At 40.9% G+C, this 15,674-nt stretch overlaps 1 protein-coding gene across 4 annotated transcripts in view; it reads left to right on the top strand.

The window, feature by feature from the left end:
• Positions 1 to 1,893: 1,893 nt before the first annotated feature.
• The window catches only part of LOC131922917 (sperm-associated antigen 6), a 142,348-nt gene continuing 128,567 nt past the window's right edge, over positions 1,894 to 15,674 (top strand). For 2 of the 4 annotated variants that reach the window (XM_059277759.1, XM_059277758.1), the window contains exons 1-2: positions 1,904 to 2,051; positions 2,131 to 2,226. In XM_059277759.1, coding sequence (XP_059133742.1) covers positions 2,027 to 2,051; positions 2,131 to 2,226 — 121 coding nt within the window. In that variant the 5' untranslated portion in view covers positions 1,904 to 2,026. Of the gene's footprint in view, positions 2,052 to 2,130; positions 2,227 to 15,674 lie in introns of all 4 variants that reach the window. The other 2 variants (XM_059277756.1, XM_059277757.1) reach the window with 2 other exon arrangements.

The following is a 15,674-nucleotide window of genomic DNA, read 5'->3' as shown; positions in this document are numbered from 1 at the left end:
TGTGATTGGCCAGGCTCTGCTCCTGAGGACCTCCAACTGCCAGGTTCCACCCACAGAACATTCTAACCGTCATAAGGGCTGGACCCAGCCCCTTCAGAAGCAGGTGACCAAGCTACATCCTACAGAGTAAAAAAAAAAAAAAAAAAAAAAAAAAAAAAGACGTGAAAACCCACCAATCCCTGGCCTTGCCCCAAGCTCAGGATTTGAAATCCCACCAATCCCCACCCTGAAAAGCTCCACCTCCAAGAAATTCTACATGAAACCCTGTGTTCTCCTCAGTTCTCTGCTGTTTCTCACCTGAGCAGAGGCAGCCACCCTCCTGGGTTTTTCCCTCCCAATAAATTGTTTGTTTGAGTCTGTTGTGCTGTGTGACTTTGTGGCGTTCCTTGGCTCCCACCTGCCAGGATACCTTTCCCTTCAGTCTTGTAACACTTGCCCCGCCCCCCACGGAGCTGTAACACTCCCTTTGGTAAAGCCTTTCCCCTCAGAGCTTACACTAGTCCTCAACTACCTGGAGAGCACCGTCAAATACTAACACTTCATCAAGAAAGCTCATATAAGGGTGAGATCTCAACAGTTATTGTAGAGGACTCCAAAGACGAGAACCAGACAAACAGGCATGCTCCCGCACTGGACAGGATGGCGGGCTTCCTGTCCGGCCACCCTTCCACAGCACTGGTTCTGCCTTTCCGACGTCTGGTGAGGCTGGGGTTTCAGGTGGAGAGATATTCAGACACACATTACTGAATATCTGATACACAGTTTTCAAAGAGAAGCTAGAAACCAGTGGTAGATAGACTAAGTGTAGTACATACACACTGTTAAAAGAAACTGGAGACTTTCTCAGTTAAGAGTTGTTCTGCTTAGCTGGGCATAGTGGCACTCAGGAGGCAGAGGCAGGCAGATCTCTGTGAGTTCAAGGCCAGCCTGGCCTACATAGTGAATTCCAGAGCAATTAGGGCTATGTAGAGAGAGAGAGACCCTGTCTCAAACAAACAAACAAACAAACGAACGAAGGAACAAATGAATGCACGCGCGCGCGCACACACACACACACACACACACACACACACACACACAAAGTTGTTCTGTGTGAGAATGCAAACACGCCTTTTGCTTAAAAGGACATTTAACCTGAAATATGTCTAAAATTGATTTCATTCCTACAGGGCTAGTTTAAGACACTGTGTGAGGCATTACTGTGTATGGTTTAAAAATCATTACATTTTATATCTGTGTAAACCTTTCAAAGAATACTTTTTTTTTTTAATAAGTAAGAAAAAGAAACTGGGTTTCTTTGAACTCAAGATATACCCCCCACCACGCCACTCAGCCACAAAATGAAGCTCGACTTTAAAATAAAATGTCCAAAGAAATGCAGATAACAAAATTGTTATTAATTAAGAGTAATCCTGGACCGTAGGATATTAATTACATCATTTGCTTTTCTGCGTTCCCCAATGACTCTCTCGGACTGCTTGCTTGCTTGCTATCTGGAGTGTAATTAAGTATTCGGTTGTTGTGAACCTTCAGAGGAAATAAAAAAATGTCATATGTACTAGGGATACACTAAAAATAAAACATTGGGTTAAGGGTGCTTTGACAATACCGTATCGATCATATTATACGTGGTTTACGTGCTTGGTTGTTCTTGACAGCCCGGCTACAGTTTGCTCCCAACACTCCAGCGCTCGTACCTATAGGTGCCACAGCAACCACTCTGGGTCGGTGTGTAGAGGACCATGTCGTCCTGACAGTCGCCGGCATGGAAAAACAAACAAAAACCAAACCAAACCAAACCCAAAAACCAAGCTCATAGGTGCTACGTTGTAAGCGAGGTAACCCTACTGGGTGCCTGCCTCCGTCACACTGGCCGTGACGTCACGACCTTCGATGGCGGTTGCATCCGGTTTGGGTCGGTTGCCCTGGAGACCGATACACAGAGGAACGGATCCTAGTGCAGGCCGGGAGGTGGCGGAGGTCCTGTTATCTGCAGACCAGCTGCGCCTGGCGGACCAGCTACACCATGAGCCAGCGGCAGGTGCTGCAAGGTATGGTCAGGGCGGGCGGGCACTCGGGAGGGTTGGCGCCGCGGGCCACCGGACGGCTCCACCGGGTCTCTCTCCTCAGTGTTCGAACAGTACCAGAAAGCCCGGACGCAATTCGTGCAGATGGTGGCGGAGCTGGCGACCAGACCCCAAAACATCGAGACGCTGCAGAATGCAGGTGAGCCTGCACCCCCGAGTGTTGCCCGCCCTCCTCAGCTCATGCCCTGTTGGCTCTTACGGCCACATTGGCCTGGCCTAACTTGAGCTGTCCTTAATTTCTCACGCCCTCCGACCTGCCACCTCACCCTTAATTCATCCTTGATCTCTTATCCCTTGAGCCCTGGCCCTCCCAGTCAGTCCCTGACTCCTATCTGCTATACCTCTGCCCCTCAGCTGGGTCCCTTGCTTGATGAGGTGTTTTTTGTTTTATTTTGTGCCTGGGGAACCAGAGGAGACATCTCCAAGTTCCTCCTGTACAATCTCAGTCCCCTTAGGGGGTCTTAGTGATTGAGGCCAAGAGGGTGAAAGGGCTTGGTGTTTTTATTTCCATTTTCACTGAAATCAGGCAGGTTGTTAGGATGTTTCAAAGCAGTATAAACTGCCTGGAAGTCATTTTGCATAGATGTTAATCTACCCTAATCAGACCCACTTTACCCATGAGCCCTGTCCTAGTCCCTGCCAGGCACTCCTGTGGTTGATAGAGGTACGTCTTCCTCACACAGGAATGTGAACCCTGTCATTTCTGCAAGACTGGCTGTTAGCAACCCCATAGCATGGGGATCACAGGCACCTGCCACCACGCTGTCTTTTTGTGGGTGCTGGGGACCCAAACCAGGTCTTTAAGTTAGCTCAGTAAGTAACTCAGTAAGCCATTTCCTCGCTCCCTCTTGCCATCTTTTGACCTTCTTAGGCTTCCTTAAAATAGAGAAATTCCAAACAGATTCAGTAGTGCTTTTGGTCTTATTTAGGGAAAAAGGAATGTTATGTTCCTAGATCTGAAGTAGGTAAAGACCTGGTTTTATAAAATCCTTATGAAGTTCTAGTTCTACTCCTTAGATTGAGAAAATGTGGGACAAGTGAGGCAGGGAAAGGGGGAAGTAAGTATCGGGAGAGAGAGCGAAGGAGGGGACAGAGAGAGGAAGAGGGGACCTGGAGAAAGGACAGGGAGAAGAAGAGGCAGGGGGTGAAGGGGGAGAGGGACGGGGAGTGTCACTTGCCAGATCAAACATGAGCCACTAACTGAACCCTGAGATTGCTGTCACTATTTTGTCCTAAAAAAATCCCTTCTGTTTATAAGGATATCTTTTTTTCAATGATTTGTTCTTTTTTTTTTCATTTTACATATCAACCACAGTTCCCTCTCCCTCCCCTCCTCTTGCCCCTCCCCCTCACTCCACCACCATCCACTCCTGAGAAAGGGTAAGGCCTCCCATGGGGAGTCAACAAAGCCTGGCATATCAAGGCAAGACCAAGCCCCTCCCCACTGCATCAAGGCTGAGCAAGGTATCTCAACAAACAGACCATGCTGCACAACTGTCACCCACATTCAGAGGGCCTAGTTCGGTCCCATGTAGGCTCCCTAGCTGTTAGTCTAGAGTTGGTGAGCTTCCACGAGCTTGGTTCAGTTGTCTCTATGGGTTTCCCCCATTATGATCTTGACCTCTTGCTCATTTAATCCCTCCTCCCTCTCTTCCACTGGACTCCCAGAGCTCCGCCCAGTGCTTAGCTGTGGACCTCTGCATCTGCCTCCATCAGTTACTGGATGAGGGTTCTATGATGGCAATTAGTGTAATCACCAATCTGATTACAGGACAAAGCCAGTTCAGGCACCCTTTCCACTATTGCTAGGAGTCTTAGCTGGGGTCATCTTTGTGGGTTCCTGGGATTTTCCCTAGCACCAGGTTTCTCCCTAACCTCATGATGGTTGTTCCCCCATCAAGGCATCTCTTTCATTGCTCTCCCTCTCCGACCCTACCCCAACTCAACCATTCTCAGTGATTTAATTTTATTTCATGTGCATTGGTGTTTTGCCTGCATGTGTATCTGTATGTGGATGTTGGATCCCCTGGAACTGGAGTTATAGATAATTGTGAGCTGCCATGACTTGACCCCTGGTCCTCTGGAAGAGCAGCCAGTGCTGAGCCATCTCTCCAGCCTTCTTATAAGATATCTTTAAAACTAACTTACACACCCCTGTACCTCTCTGGTCCTTCTTTTGTCCCTGGGATTTTGGTGTTTTTTTCTCTGATATTTTCATTGGTAGAGCAGGTGAGGGAAGCAAGGAGAATTGAGAAAGGATTTTTTATCTTTATTTTTAAAAATTTGAGAGAATTCATGTGCCCTTTACTGTCCATTTAACTTCCTCTAGTGACATATGTCAAAATTTTATTATTACAATTATGATGCTGATATTGACAGAAATTTATTAATTTCATCCACATTTTCCCAGTCACACTATCTTCCATGTATTTCATTCTAAGTAACTTTATCTCATGTGTATTCACCATGATTACACTCAGGATACATTACACTCAGATCAGCATGCAGGACTCTTGCATTGTTCTTTGCAGTCACACCTGCTACCTCCTTCTGTCCCCAGCTCTGGCAACCACTGAACTAGCACCAATATATAAGATGTTGTCATTAAAAAAATTGATTGTTTTGGGGCTTGAGAAATGGCTCAGCCATGAAAAGCTTGTACTGCTCTTTCTGAGGATTGGAGTTTGATTCCCAGCACCAGATCAAAGGGCTCACAACCACCCATTACTCTAGCTCCAGGAGATGTGTGTGTATGTGCACAGGTGTGTTGTTGGTTGTTTTTTTACTCTTTTGGGGGGCCGCCACCCAGCTCCCAAATAAATCACACATAGACGCTTATTCTTAATTATGAATGTCTGGCCTTAGCTTGGCTTGTTGCTTGCCAGCTTTTCTTAACTTTAAATTATCCTGTCTACCTTTTGCCTCTAGGCTTTTGTCTTTATCCTATATACCTTTCTTTATTTCTTACTCCATGTCTGGCTGTGTAGCTTGGTGGCTGGGCGGCTGGGCGGCTGGGTGGCTGGGTGGCTGGCTCCTAGAGTCCTCTTCCTTCCTCTCTCATTCCTTCCTCTTCTCTTCCCAGATTTATCCCTCTATATATTCTCTCTTCCTGTCAGCCCTGCCTATCCTTTCTCCTGCCTTGCTATTGGCTATTCAGTTCTTTATTAGACCAACAGGTGTTTTACACAGGCACAGTAACACAGCTTCACAGAGTTAAAAAATGCAACATAAACAAAAGTAACACACCTTAAAATAATATTCTACACAGGTGTGTGCTTGGGTGTGTTGGCCCAAAGTGTTGACATGGGGTTGATTCTCTTTACTTAAATAAAAATTTTAACTTATGGTTATTTTGTGGGGATATGGTGGTGTTTATGTGTTTTGTGTGTGTGTGTGTGTGTGTGTGTGTGTGTATACAGGTGTGCATATGCCGCAGTGTGAGTGTGCCACAGCATACATGTGGAGATCAGAGGACAATTTTAAGAGTTGGCAATTGCTGTGGCAGGCTTGATCAGGTTTTTTTTTTTTTTTTTGAGAAATATGGGAGACTTTGGACTAAAAAAGCAGTTGAATTCTGTTAAGTGGGACTTAATGGGCCATCCTCTTAGGGTCTTGGAAGACAGTAGTACTGAGAACAGTGTGGAATATGTAGGCCAAATCAAGAGGTTTCAGAGGGGAACAATATTAGCATGTGGGCTAGAGACTATTTTTGTGATATCTCGGCAAAGAATGTGGCTGCTTTTTGTCCTTTTCCTAAGAGTCTGTCTGAGGCTAAATTGAAGCATTTTGGACTAGTTGTTTGGCAGAGGAGTTTCAAGACAGCCTAATATTGATTCTGTCATGTGGTTATTAGTAATCACTTTTAGGCAGATCTACAATGAAAAAGAGCAAGTGGGGCAAAAAGAAATGAAAATGTACAGTTTGAGGAGAAAAGGAACACCAGGAAATTTAAACCAGGAGTCCTGGGAGGAACATGGGAGGATTCAAGGAAGAGTTGCTGGAAGGGGCTGTAGGGATGAAAGAGAGAGAGGAAGGTGATGTAATTCTACTTCATTTAAAAATAAAAAAGAACACTTAACAATGGGACCTCACAAAATTAAAAAGTTTTGTTACAACATCTAGAATATACAAAAAAAAAACTACAAAAGCCCAATAAAAGTTGGCTATGGAACTGAACAGAGATTTCTCAAAATGAAATAATACCTGGCCTCAGCAGCTCTCCTTAACCATGAAGGAAGATTCACAAACACTTTATTCCTATATCCTCTTTTAACCAGGCAGCTGATGAGGCCAAGTCCTTTGCCTGCTTGGATGGAGCCTGGCCAATCCTGTAATTACATCTGCCATCAGTTTTCCTTTGCTGTTGCTCTTTAGGAATAGATTGTTTTGTAGGTCTGTTCTTTTCACAAATTGCAAGATTAGCTGGGTGGGGTCTCACCCTGAGGGCCTCACTCCCTTTACTCTATTTTCCTTTATTCCATATCTCCTTATCTCTTTCAGCACAAACCAGCACTTCCCCTTTCACTTGACATACAGACCATCCCACAGCAGCTTGCTCCTTTTCATTATAAACCTTCATTAGAGTTATAACTAATAACCACATGACAGAGTCTATATTAGGCTGTTTTGAGATTCCTTCTGCCAATGGAAGAAATCCAAATTTCAGGATAGTTTTTTCCCCCCCTCTTTTTGTAAGTAATGTATTTTGGTAGAGATTGCATTGAGTTTTAGTGTTTTTTGGTAGAATGGTCATTTTTACAACCTTAATTCTGCTAATTCATGAGTATGGGATGCCTTTTCATTTTCTAGTGTCTTTCTCCATCTTTTTCTTCAGAATAATGATTTTATATATTTTATATATTATAACAGTGATTATGGTGATATACCTATTATGTTTTCAATTCTATGATGAGTATTATGAAATCCTATTATACATCATACTTTTTTATCTCAGTGAGTTTACTTGTAGATAATACACATACCTTTCATGAATATGAGACCCTTGCAAAATGGCCCTCTAGCTTCCTCAACTCTGAGACTGATCTTGACAAAATGTGTAATAAACTGTTAATTCAATTGGACTAGGGGACAAGAACAAATGGAAGATTTCACTGGCTAGGAGGGACCTTAAATGAGCCTGGGAATATACAAGTTACAAAGACTGTAGTAGGTGGCCCCTGTTCCCCTCCTGACCACTAAGAGCTGGAAATTGCACTATACACACTTCAATCTTTTTTTGTATTCTCCATGATGGTGCATGCCATTACCCAACATAGTTGTTTACTTTCTGAATAAGAGATGTAAATTCTTATCTAACTTCATAGCATTTAAAAATTTTATGTTAATTTCTACATTTTATTTTTTTGGAAATTTCTACATATTTTGATCATATTCACCGTTCCTCCACCAGCTTTTCCTAGATTGATCCCACTTCCCTTCTCTCCAAACTTTGTCTTTTTCCTCTATAAAGACTAATTTGTGTTGCCCAAATATTCTTGGACATGTAGTCTTTCATTGGAATATGGTATACTTATCAGGGTCTATACTCTTAGAAAAAACTTACCCTTACTCCCCCAGAAGCTAAGAATTGTGACTAGTCCTTGGCTATGGGTGGGACTGCATGCCCAGTACTCCTTTCCATCATGGAATTTGGTCTGGTTTGGACTCACAAAGGTCTTGTGCATGTCGCAACAATCACTTTAAGTTCATATGGGTAGCTGCTCTTTTGTGTCAAGAAGAGACTGTTTCCTTGTAGTTGCCCACCTCTGGCTTTTATGATCTTTCTGCTTCCTCTTCTTCAATGATCTTTCAGCCTTTGGAGGATGGAGTGCAGTATGCATTTTCCATTTAGGTATAAACATTCTTAGACCTTAATTTTCTCCACCTTGGCCAGTGTTGGTCTGCGTTGGCCACTTTGACTAGAAGCTTCTCTGATGAGAACTGAGATATGCCTTAGTCTATGGCTATAATGGTAAGCCATTAGGAGTTAATTTAGTATTATGCCCATTTAGCAGAATAGTAGTAAATTTCTCCAAGGGTCTATAATCTGTCTCACCACAACTTCTTGGCCCAGTAATGGTGCCAGGTATGGGTTTGATCTTGTAGAGTGGGTCTTAAATGCAATAGGAGAGCCATTGGTTATTCTGATGATGTTCATACTATTACACCAGTAGGTATGTCTTATCAGACAAATCATTATTTAGTTCACAGGGTTATCATCTGGATAAGATTTGATGATTACTTTTCCCCTGCATTAGTGTATACAGCCCTTCAGTACTATGACAGCTAGCCAATAGGGACGGAGCTTCCAGGTGAGAACTAGATTGATTTCTCCATGTTCTATGACTCAAGTATGTGTAGTCTTCAGCAATAAAGTTTTATTATCAAGCTCTGAAGGGTAATAAACAGCATTGACAATATCCTATAATGTCTGGGGTGTCATTGGGACTGAACTGGTCAACAACTCCATGAAAAATAACCCATTCCTGGGATTGGGCTTTTTTCTTAGTCTTTAGTGTCTGTTAGTAGGGGCACTATTACCCCATTATAAGGTAACTCCATTTAAATTACCTGTATGTGTATATAGAGAAATGTTTTAAGAAGGTTCTACAGTAGTAGGTTTCCATATGTTTTTTTGAAGTTTTTAGTGTTATTTATCCCTCTCACTTTCCCTCTTCTACCCTGCTTCTCCATCTCTCACTCTAATTTATCCTTTCTGTTCTACAATTCTCCTTAGATCTTTATTACGTTCTATATTCTGTCTCTTGAAAGCCCTTCCCTAAGGGCCCTTAGTAATTCCTGATTTCTATTGGTATTTTGGAAAAAATACACATATCTAAACCTTCAAAGCTAATGATCAAAAATGAGTGAAAACATTCAATATTTGTTTTTCTGGGTCTGGGTCACCTCACCAAGAATGATTGTTTCCAACTCCATTTACCTGCAAATTTTGTAATTTCAGTTTTTAATAGTTAATATTCCATTATATAAATATACCACATTTTCATCATCTATTCATCAATTGATAGACATAGAGGCTGTTTCCATTTTCTGGCTATTTGTGATGAGAGGAATAATGAACTTGTCTACACAAATATCTTTGTAGTAAGATACAGAGTCCTTTGGGTATATACCCAAAAGTAGTTTAGCCTGATCATGTGGGTAGCTCTATTCTCAGCTTTTTGTGGAAACTCTGTATTGATTTTCATAGTGACTATACCAGTTTTTACTCCTATTAGCAGTGAACAAGAGTTTCTCTTTCCCTGTATCAATGTCAGCATTTGTCATTGTTTGTTTTAGAATTTAGCTATTCTGACTGAGGTAAGAGGAACTCTCAACTTAGTTTAAATTTGCATTTCCCTGACGGCTTAGGATGTTAAATATTTAAAAAATGTTAAATAGTTGTATTTTATCTTCTGAGAACTCTGTTCACTTCCATGCCCCACATTTTAATTGGATTGTTTTCTTAATGTTTAACTCTTTGAGTTCATTATACATTCTAGATATTAACCCCCTGTCCAATTATAGCTGGTGAAGGTTTTTCCCTCTGTAGGTTTCATTTTCACTTAAGTGATGATGTCTTTTTTGTGTACAGAAATATTTTAGTTTCATGAGGTCCCATTTATTGTTGATATTAATGCCCATGCCATCAGTGTCCTGTTCAGAAAGTCCTTTCCTGTGTTAGTGAGTTCAAGTGTATTCCCTGCTTTCTCCTCTAGCAGATTTAAGATATTCAGTCTTATGTTGAGATTCTTGATCCATTTGTAATTGAGTATTTTCAGAGTGAGAGATTAGGATAGTTTCATTCTTTCATATGCAGCTAACTAGTTTTTACCCGCAGCACTTGTTAAAGATGCTGTCTTGAAGGTTCCTCTAGTCCTTCTTGGAGATCACTTTTAGCATTTTCATCTAGCCTGTCTCCAGTCCTTTGTAACTGAACCAACCTGCAGAACCTCTCTCTACCCAAAGCTACCTCACTCAGGGATTTTCATGCTCCTTCCTGTCCCCCATTTCTGTCTCTCTACCTTACCCTTCATCTTGCTGCAGCCTTCTAACAGGAGCCCCTCCTTCCATTCCATCACAATCCCCTGGGAACTCTGCCTCTTGGTGGAGACTGAGGGTCTCCCTGGTTCTTTCTCACTTCCTCTTTCAACCTTTCTTTCTAGCTTATCTCTATTCTTTTATGAGTCCTTTCCAACCACACAGAAATTGTCAACTAGATATCCCACAGCTACCACACTTGACTGGGATGCAGGAATCCCACAGCTACCACACTTGGCTAGGACTCAGATTGGCCAACAGCAGTCAAAGAACAGAATACCAATCCAACAAAGATGAATTCAGGTGTCTACACCAAGAAACACCCCAATCACCACAACTCCAGATGCCTACATCCCAGCATAAAAACATAAACCATGAACAACCAAGATGATGTACCTCCTCTAAAAGCCAGGAACCCAATTGTGTTAGGCCCTAAGACAAGAAATTTAGCTGAAGAGCAAGACACGGACTTCAGAACAGCAGTTATGAATATGTTACTTAAAGAGGATGTGAATAAATGCCTTAATAAAGATGAAGACACAAACAGTTGAATGAAATTATGAAAATAATTCAAGACCTGGAAGTAGAATTTAACAAAGAAATAGACTCACCAAAGAAAACTTAAACTGAAATAAAACTGGAAGTGAAAAACTCATGTTGTCAAACAGAAATCTGAAAGGTGAGCCTTACTAACAGATAATAAAACCTGAAAGAGAGAATGTCAGGTCTTGAAGACAAGCTAGAAATGGAAAGCTCAGTCAAGAGAATGTTAAATCTAAGAAGGTCCAAGTCTAGTGTGGCCTCCCCTGATGCACCACACATGATCTATAGGCTTTCATCAGAAACCTCTCTACCTTATTCTCCACCACACAGAACCCTTCCACACAATATCACAACTTTCCATCCATCCATCCATCCATATCTACCCCCACACTCTAGGCTAGGACCAGGGAGAATATACTGTATTCCAGCCTAGTACCCTGCCAACCTGACTTTATTTCACTCAAGTCATTTCCCATGTCTAGGCCCAACATTCTCCCACATCCTCTCTTCTGCTCCAACCTTCTCAGTCTATAACAGAATCTGAACTAATAAAAGAAGCCCACATTCCCAGATCTCATTGCAAAAATAATAACAGTGTGAAAGATTAGGCTAGTATCTTCTCTCCAAAATCTACCCATCCTGTAGAATTATTTGCCCATGAGAATTACCTAGATGAATCCCAGAACACAGAATCTAAAAGAACAATCATAAACTTCATCAAAGAATTCAAAGAATTTAAAGAAGACACAAAGAGACAGCTCAGTGGAATCATGGAGGAAAATTAAGGAGAATAAATGCCTGAGTGCTGTTAAAAAAATACCAACATGAGGCTGATAGAAATGACAAAGATAAACCAGAATTTTAGAATAGAATTCAATAGATAGAAACATTGGTGAGCACTTAAGATGAAATGCAGATGGAATGAGAAAACACTACAACTCAACTAGAAAATGCAAAGGAAAGCCTTGCAAATAGAGTGAATCAAGTATAAGAAAGAATATCACTGCAACCCCAGCAGACCACAGAGGCACAGGCACAAACCACACTACGTGGAAAAACAGGTGAATGACTGGCCTCTCATCTGGACTGCCCCAAAGTCCAGACCCTAACTAAACCCCAGGCCACATTCCATGACCTCCCCTCCCATCCCAGCACTAGCAAGGCAAGCTGGACCTGCCTCCACCTCTGGTGGAACTCTACTGCTCTGGTGCAGTCCCCACCAGCCTGCAGGCAGGTAAGATATCTGTCTCCAGGCTGCACACCCATACCCACCCATTGGATGTGGTCCTGTCAAGGCCCACTCCAACACCCAACCCTAAGAACCAGGACACCCTCTCTGTGGCCATCTCTCTCCCACAAACCCAGCAGACTACAGAGGCACAGATGCAAACCACACCAGCTGGAAAAACAGCTGACTACATAGGCACAGGTTCAAAACACAACAGCTGTCACAACAGGCACAGGCACAAGCCACACCAGTGGAAGACAAGATGAGTAAACACTGCTGTAAGAACACATTCAACAATGGAAAGAGCAGTATGGCACCACCAAACGCCAGAACCCAATGGTCCTACAACAGCAAAGCCTGAACATCCAATGCAGCTGAAACACACACACACACACACACACACACTGAACTTAAAAATTAGTTTATGAAGATGATAGAGGCTCTTAAAGAAGAAATGAAAAATTCCCTTAAAGAAGTCAAGGAAAAGAGAAACAAAAAATTGGAAGAAATCAATATATCCCTTAAAGAAAGCAAAGGCCAAGAAAAAAAAAAAAAACAATCAAACAGGCAAAGGAAACAATTCAAGACTTGAAAACTGAAATAGAAACAATAAAGAAAACACAAACCGAGGGAATGCTGGAAATGGAAAAACTGGGGAAGAGAACAGGAACTAGAGATGCAAACATTACCAACAGAATACAAGAAATGGAAGAGAGAATCTCAGGCATTGAAGATACAATGGAGGAAATAGATTCACCAGTCAAAGAAAATGTTAAATCCAAAAGATTCTTAACACAAAACATCCAGGAAATCTGAGAAACCATGAAGAGACCAAACCTAAGAATAAGAGGGATAGAAGAAGGAGAATTCCAGCTCAAAGGCACAGAAAACATATTCAACAAAAATCATAGAAGAAAACTTTCCCAACCTAAAGAAGGACATGCCTATGAAGGTATAAGAAGCGAACTCCAAAAAGACTGGACCTCCTCACATAATAATCAAAACACTAAACATACAGAATGAAGAAAGAATATTAAGAGCTGCAAAGGAAAAAGTCCAAGTAATGCATAAAAGCAGATATATCAGAATTATACCTGACTTATCAATGGAGACTCTAAAAGCCAGAAGATCCTGGGCAGATGTTATATAGACACTAAGGGACCATGGATGCCAGGCCAGATTACTATACCCAGCAAAACTTTCAGTAACATAGATGGAGAAAACAAGATATTTCATGATGAAACCAGAGATTTTAACAATACCTGTCCACAAACCCAGCACTACCGAAAGTACTAGAAGGTAAACTCCAACCTAAAGAACTCAGTTACATCCACAAAAACACAGGCAATAGATAATCTCACAGCAAACCCAACGAAGGTAAACACACGCACACACCATGACCACCACCAAACCAAAAAGTAACAGGAATTAATAATCACTGGTCAATATCATCTCTTAATATCAATGGATTCAATGTACCAATAAAAAGACAGGCTAACAGAGTGGATATGAAAACAGGATCCATCCCTCTGCTGCATACAAGAAACACACCTCAACTTCAAAGACAGACATTACCTCAGAGTAAAGGGTTGGGAAAAGACTTTCCACTCAAATGGACCTAAGAAGCAAGCTGGGGTAGCTATCTTAATATCTAATAAAATAGACTTCAAACTAAAATTAATCAAAAAAGATGGAGGACATTTCATATTCATCAAAGGAAAAAATCTATGAAGATGAAGTTTGAATTCTGAACATCTATGCCCCAAATACAAGAGCACCCACATATATAAAAGAAACATACTAAAGCTTAAAGCACACATCAAACCCCACACATTAATAGTGGGAGACTTCAACACCCCACTCTCACCAATGAATAGCTTTGCCAGACAGAAACTAAACAGAGAAACAAGGAAACTAACATATGCTATGACTCAAATGGACTTAATAGACATCTACAGAACATTTTACCCAAACATAAAAGAATATACATTTTTCTCAGCACGTCATGGAACCTTCTTCAAAACTGACCACACACTCAGTCATAAAGCAAATATCAATAGATACAAAAAAAATTAGAGTAACCCCTTGCATCTTATCGGACAACCATGGGCTAAAGTTAGAGTTCAGCAACAACAGAAAGCCTTCAAATTCATGAAAACAGAACAGCTTTCAACTGAACCACCTCTGGGTCAAGGAAGAAATAAAGAAAGAAGTTAAAGACATCCTAGAATTCAGTGAAAATTAATGTACAAAATATGTAAACTTATGGAACACATTGAAAGCAGTGCTAAGAGGAAAGTTCATAGCACTTCATAAAGAATTTGGAGAAATCTCTCACAAGTGACTCAATAGTACACCTGAAAGCTCTAGAACAAAAAAAGTAAACTCACCCAGGAGAAGTAGACACCAGGAAAAAAAATCAAATTGAAGGCTGAAATCAATAAAATAGAAACATAGAGAACAATACAAAAAAAAAAAATCAATGAAACAAAGAGTTGGTTCTTTGAGAAAATCAACAAGATAGACAAACCCTTATCCAAACTAACCAAACTAACAGAGAGAGAGAGAGAGAGAGAGAGAGAGAGAGAGAGAGAGAGAATCTAAATTAACAAAATCAGAAATGAAAAGAGGGACATAACAACAGACACTGAGGAAATCCAGAGAATCATTAGGTCATACTTCAAAAACCTGTACTCCACAAAATTGGAAACCTAAAAGAAATGGACAATTTTCTGGATAGGTACCTTGGCCAAAATTAAATCAAGACCATATAAACAATTTAAATAAACCTATAACCCCTAAAGATACAGAAGCAGTTATTAAAAGTCTCTCAACCAAAAAAAAAAAAAAAAAAAAGCCCAGGGCCAGATGGTTTCAGCACAGAATTCTACCAGATTTTCAAAGAAGAGCTAATACCAATACTCCTCAAATTGTTCCATACAATAGAAACAGAGGGAACATTGCCAGACTCTTTTTACGAGGCTACAGTAACCCTGGTACCCAAACCACACAAAGATGCAACTAAGAAAGAGAATTACAGACCAATTTCTCTCATGAACATTGATGCAAAAACACTCATTAAAATACCAGCAAACCAAATCGAAGAACACATCAAAAAAATCATCCACCATGATCAAGTAGTCTTCATCCCAGAGATTCAGGGATGGTTCAACATATGAAAATCTGTCAGTGTAATCTACCATATTAACAAACTGAAAGGAAAGAAACCACATGATTATCTTATTAGATACAGAAAAAGCCTTTGACAGAATTCGCCACCCCTTCATGATAAAAGTCTTGGAAAGATCAGGGATACAAGGAACATAGATAAATATAATAAAGGCAATTTACAGCAAGCTGATAGCCAACATCAAATTAAGTGGAGAGAAACTCAAAGCGATTTGATTAAAATCAGGAACAAGACAAGGCTGTCCACTCTCCCCATACTTATTCAACATAGTACCTGAAGTTCTAGCTAGAGCAATAAGACAATAAAAGGAGATCTAGGGGATACAGATTGGAAAGTAAGATGTCAAACTTTTGCTGTTTGCAGATGATATGATAATATACATAAATAACCCCAAAAATTCTGCCAGGAAACTCCTACAGCTGACAAATACCTCAGCAATGTGGTGAGATACAAGATTAACTAAAAAAAAAAATCAATAGCCCTCCTATATACTAATGATAAAGAAAAAGAAATCTGAAAAAGAATTCAAGAAAGCAACATCCTTTACTATAGCCATAAATAACATAAAATACCTTGGGGTAATTCT

This window comes from Peromyscus eremicus, chromosome 12 (genome assembly GCF_949786415.1).
Source record: "Peromyscus eremicus chromosome 12, PerEre_H2_v1, whole genome shotgun sequence".
Lineage (NCBI taxonomy): Eukaryota > Metazoa > Chordata > Mammalia > Rodentia > Cricetidae > Peromyscus > Peromyscus eremicus.
Note: the sequence above shows the minus strand (reverse complement) of the source record. Positions and strands in the feature narration are given on the sequence as shown.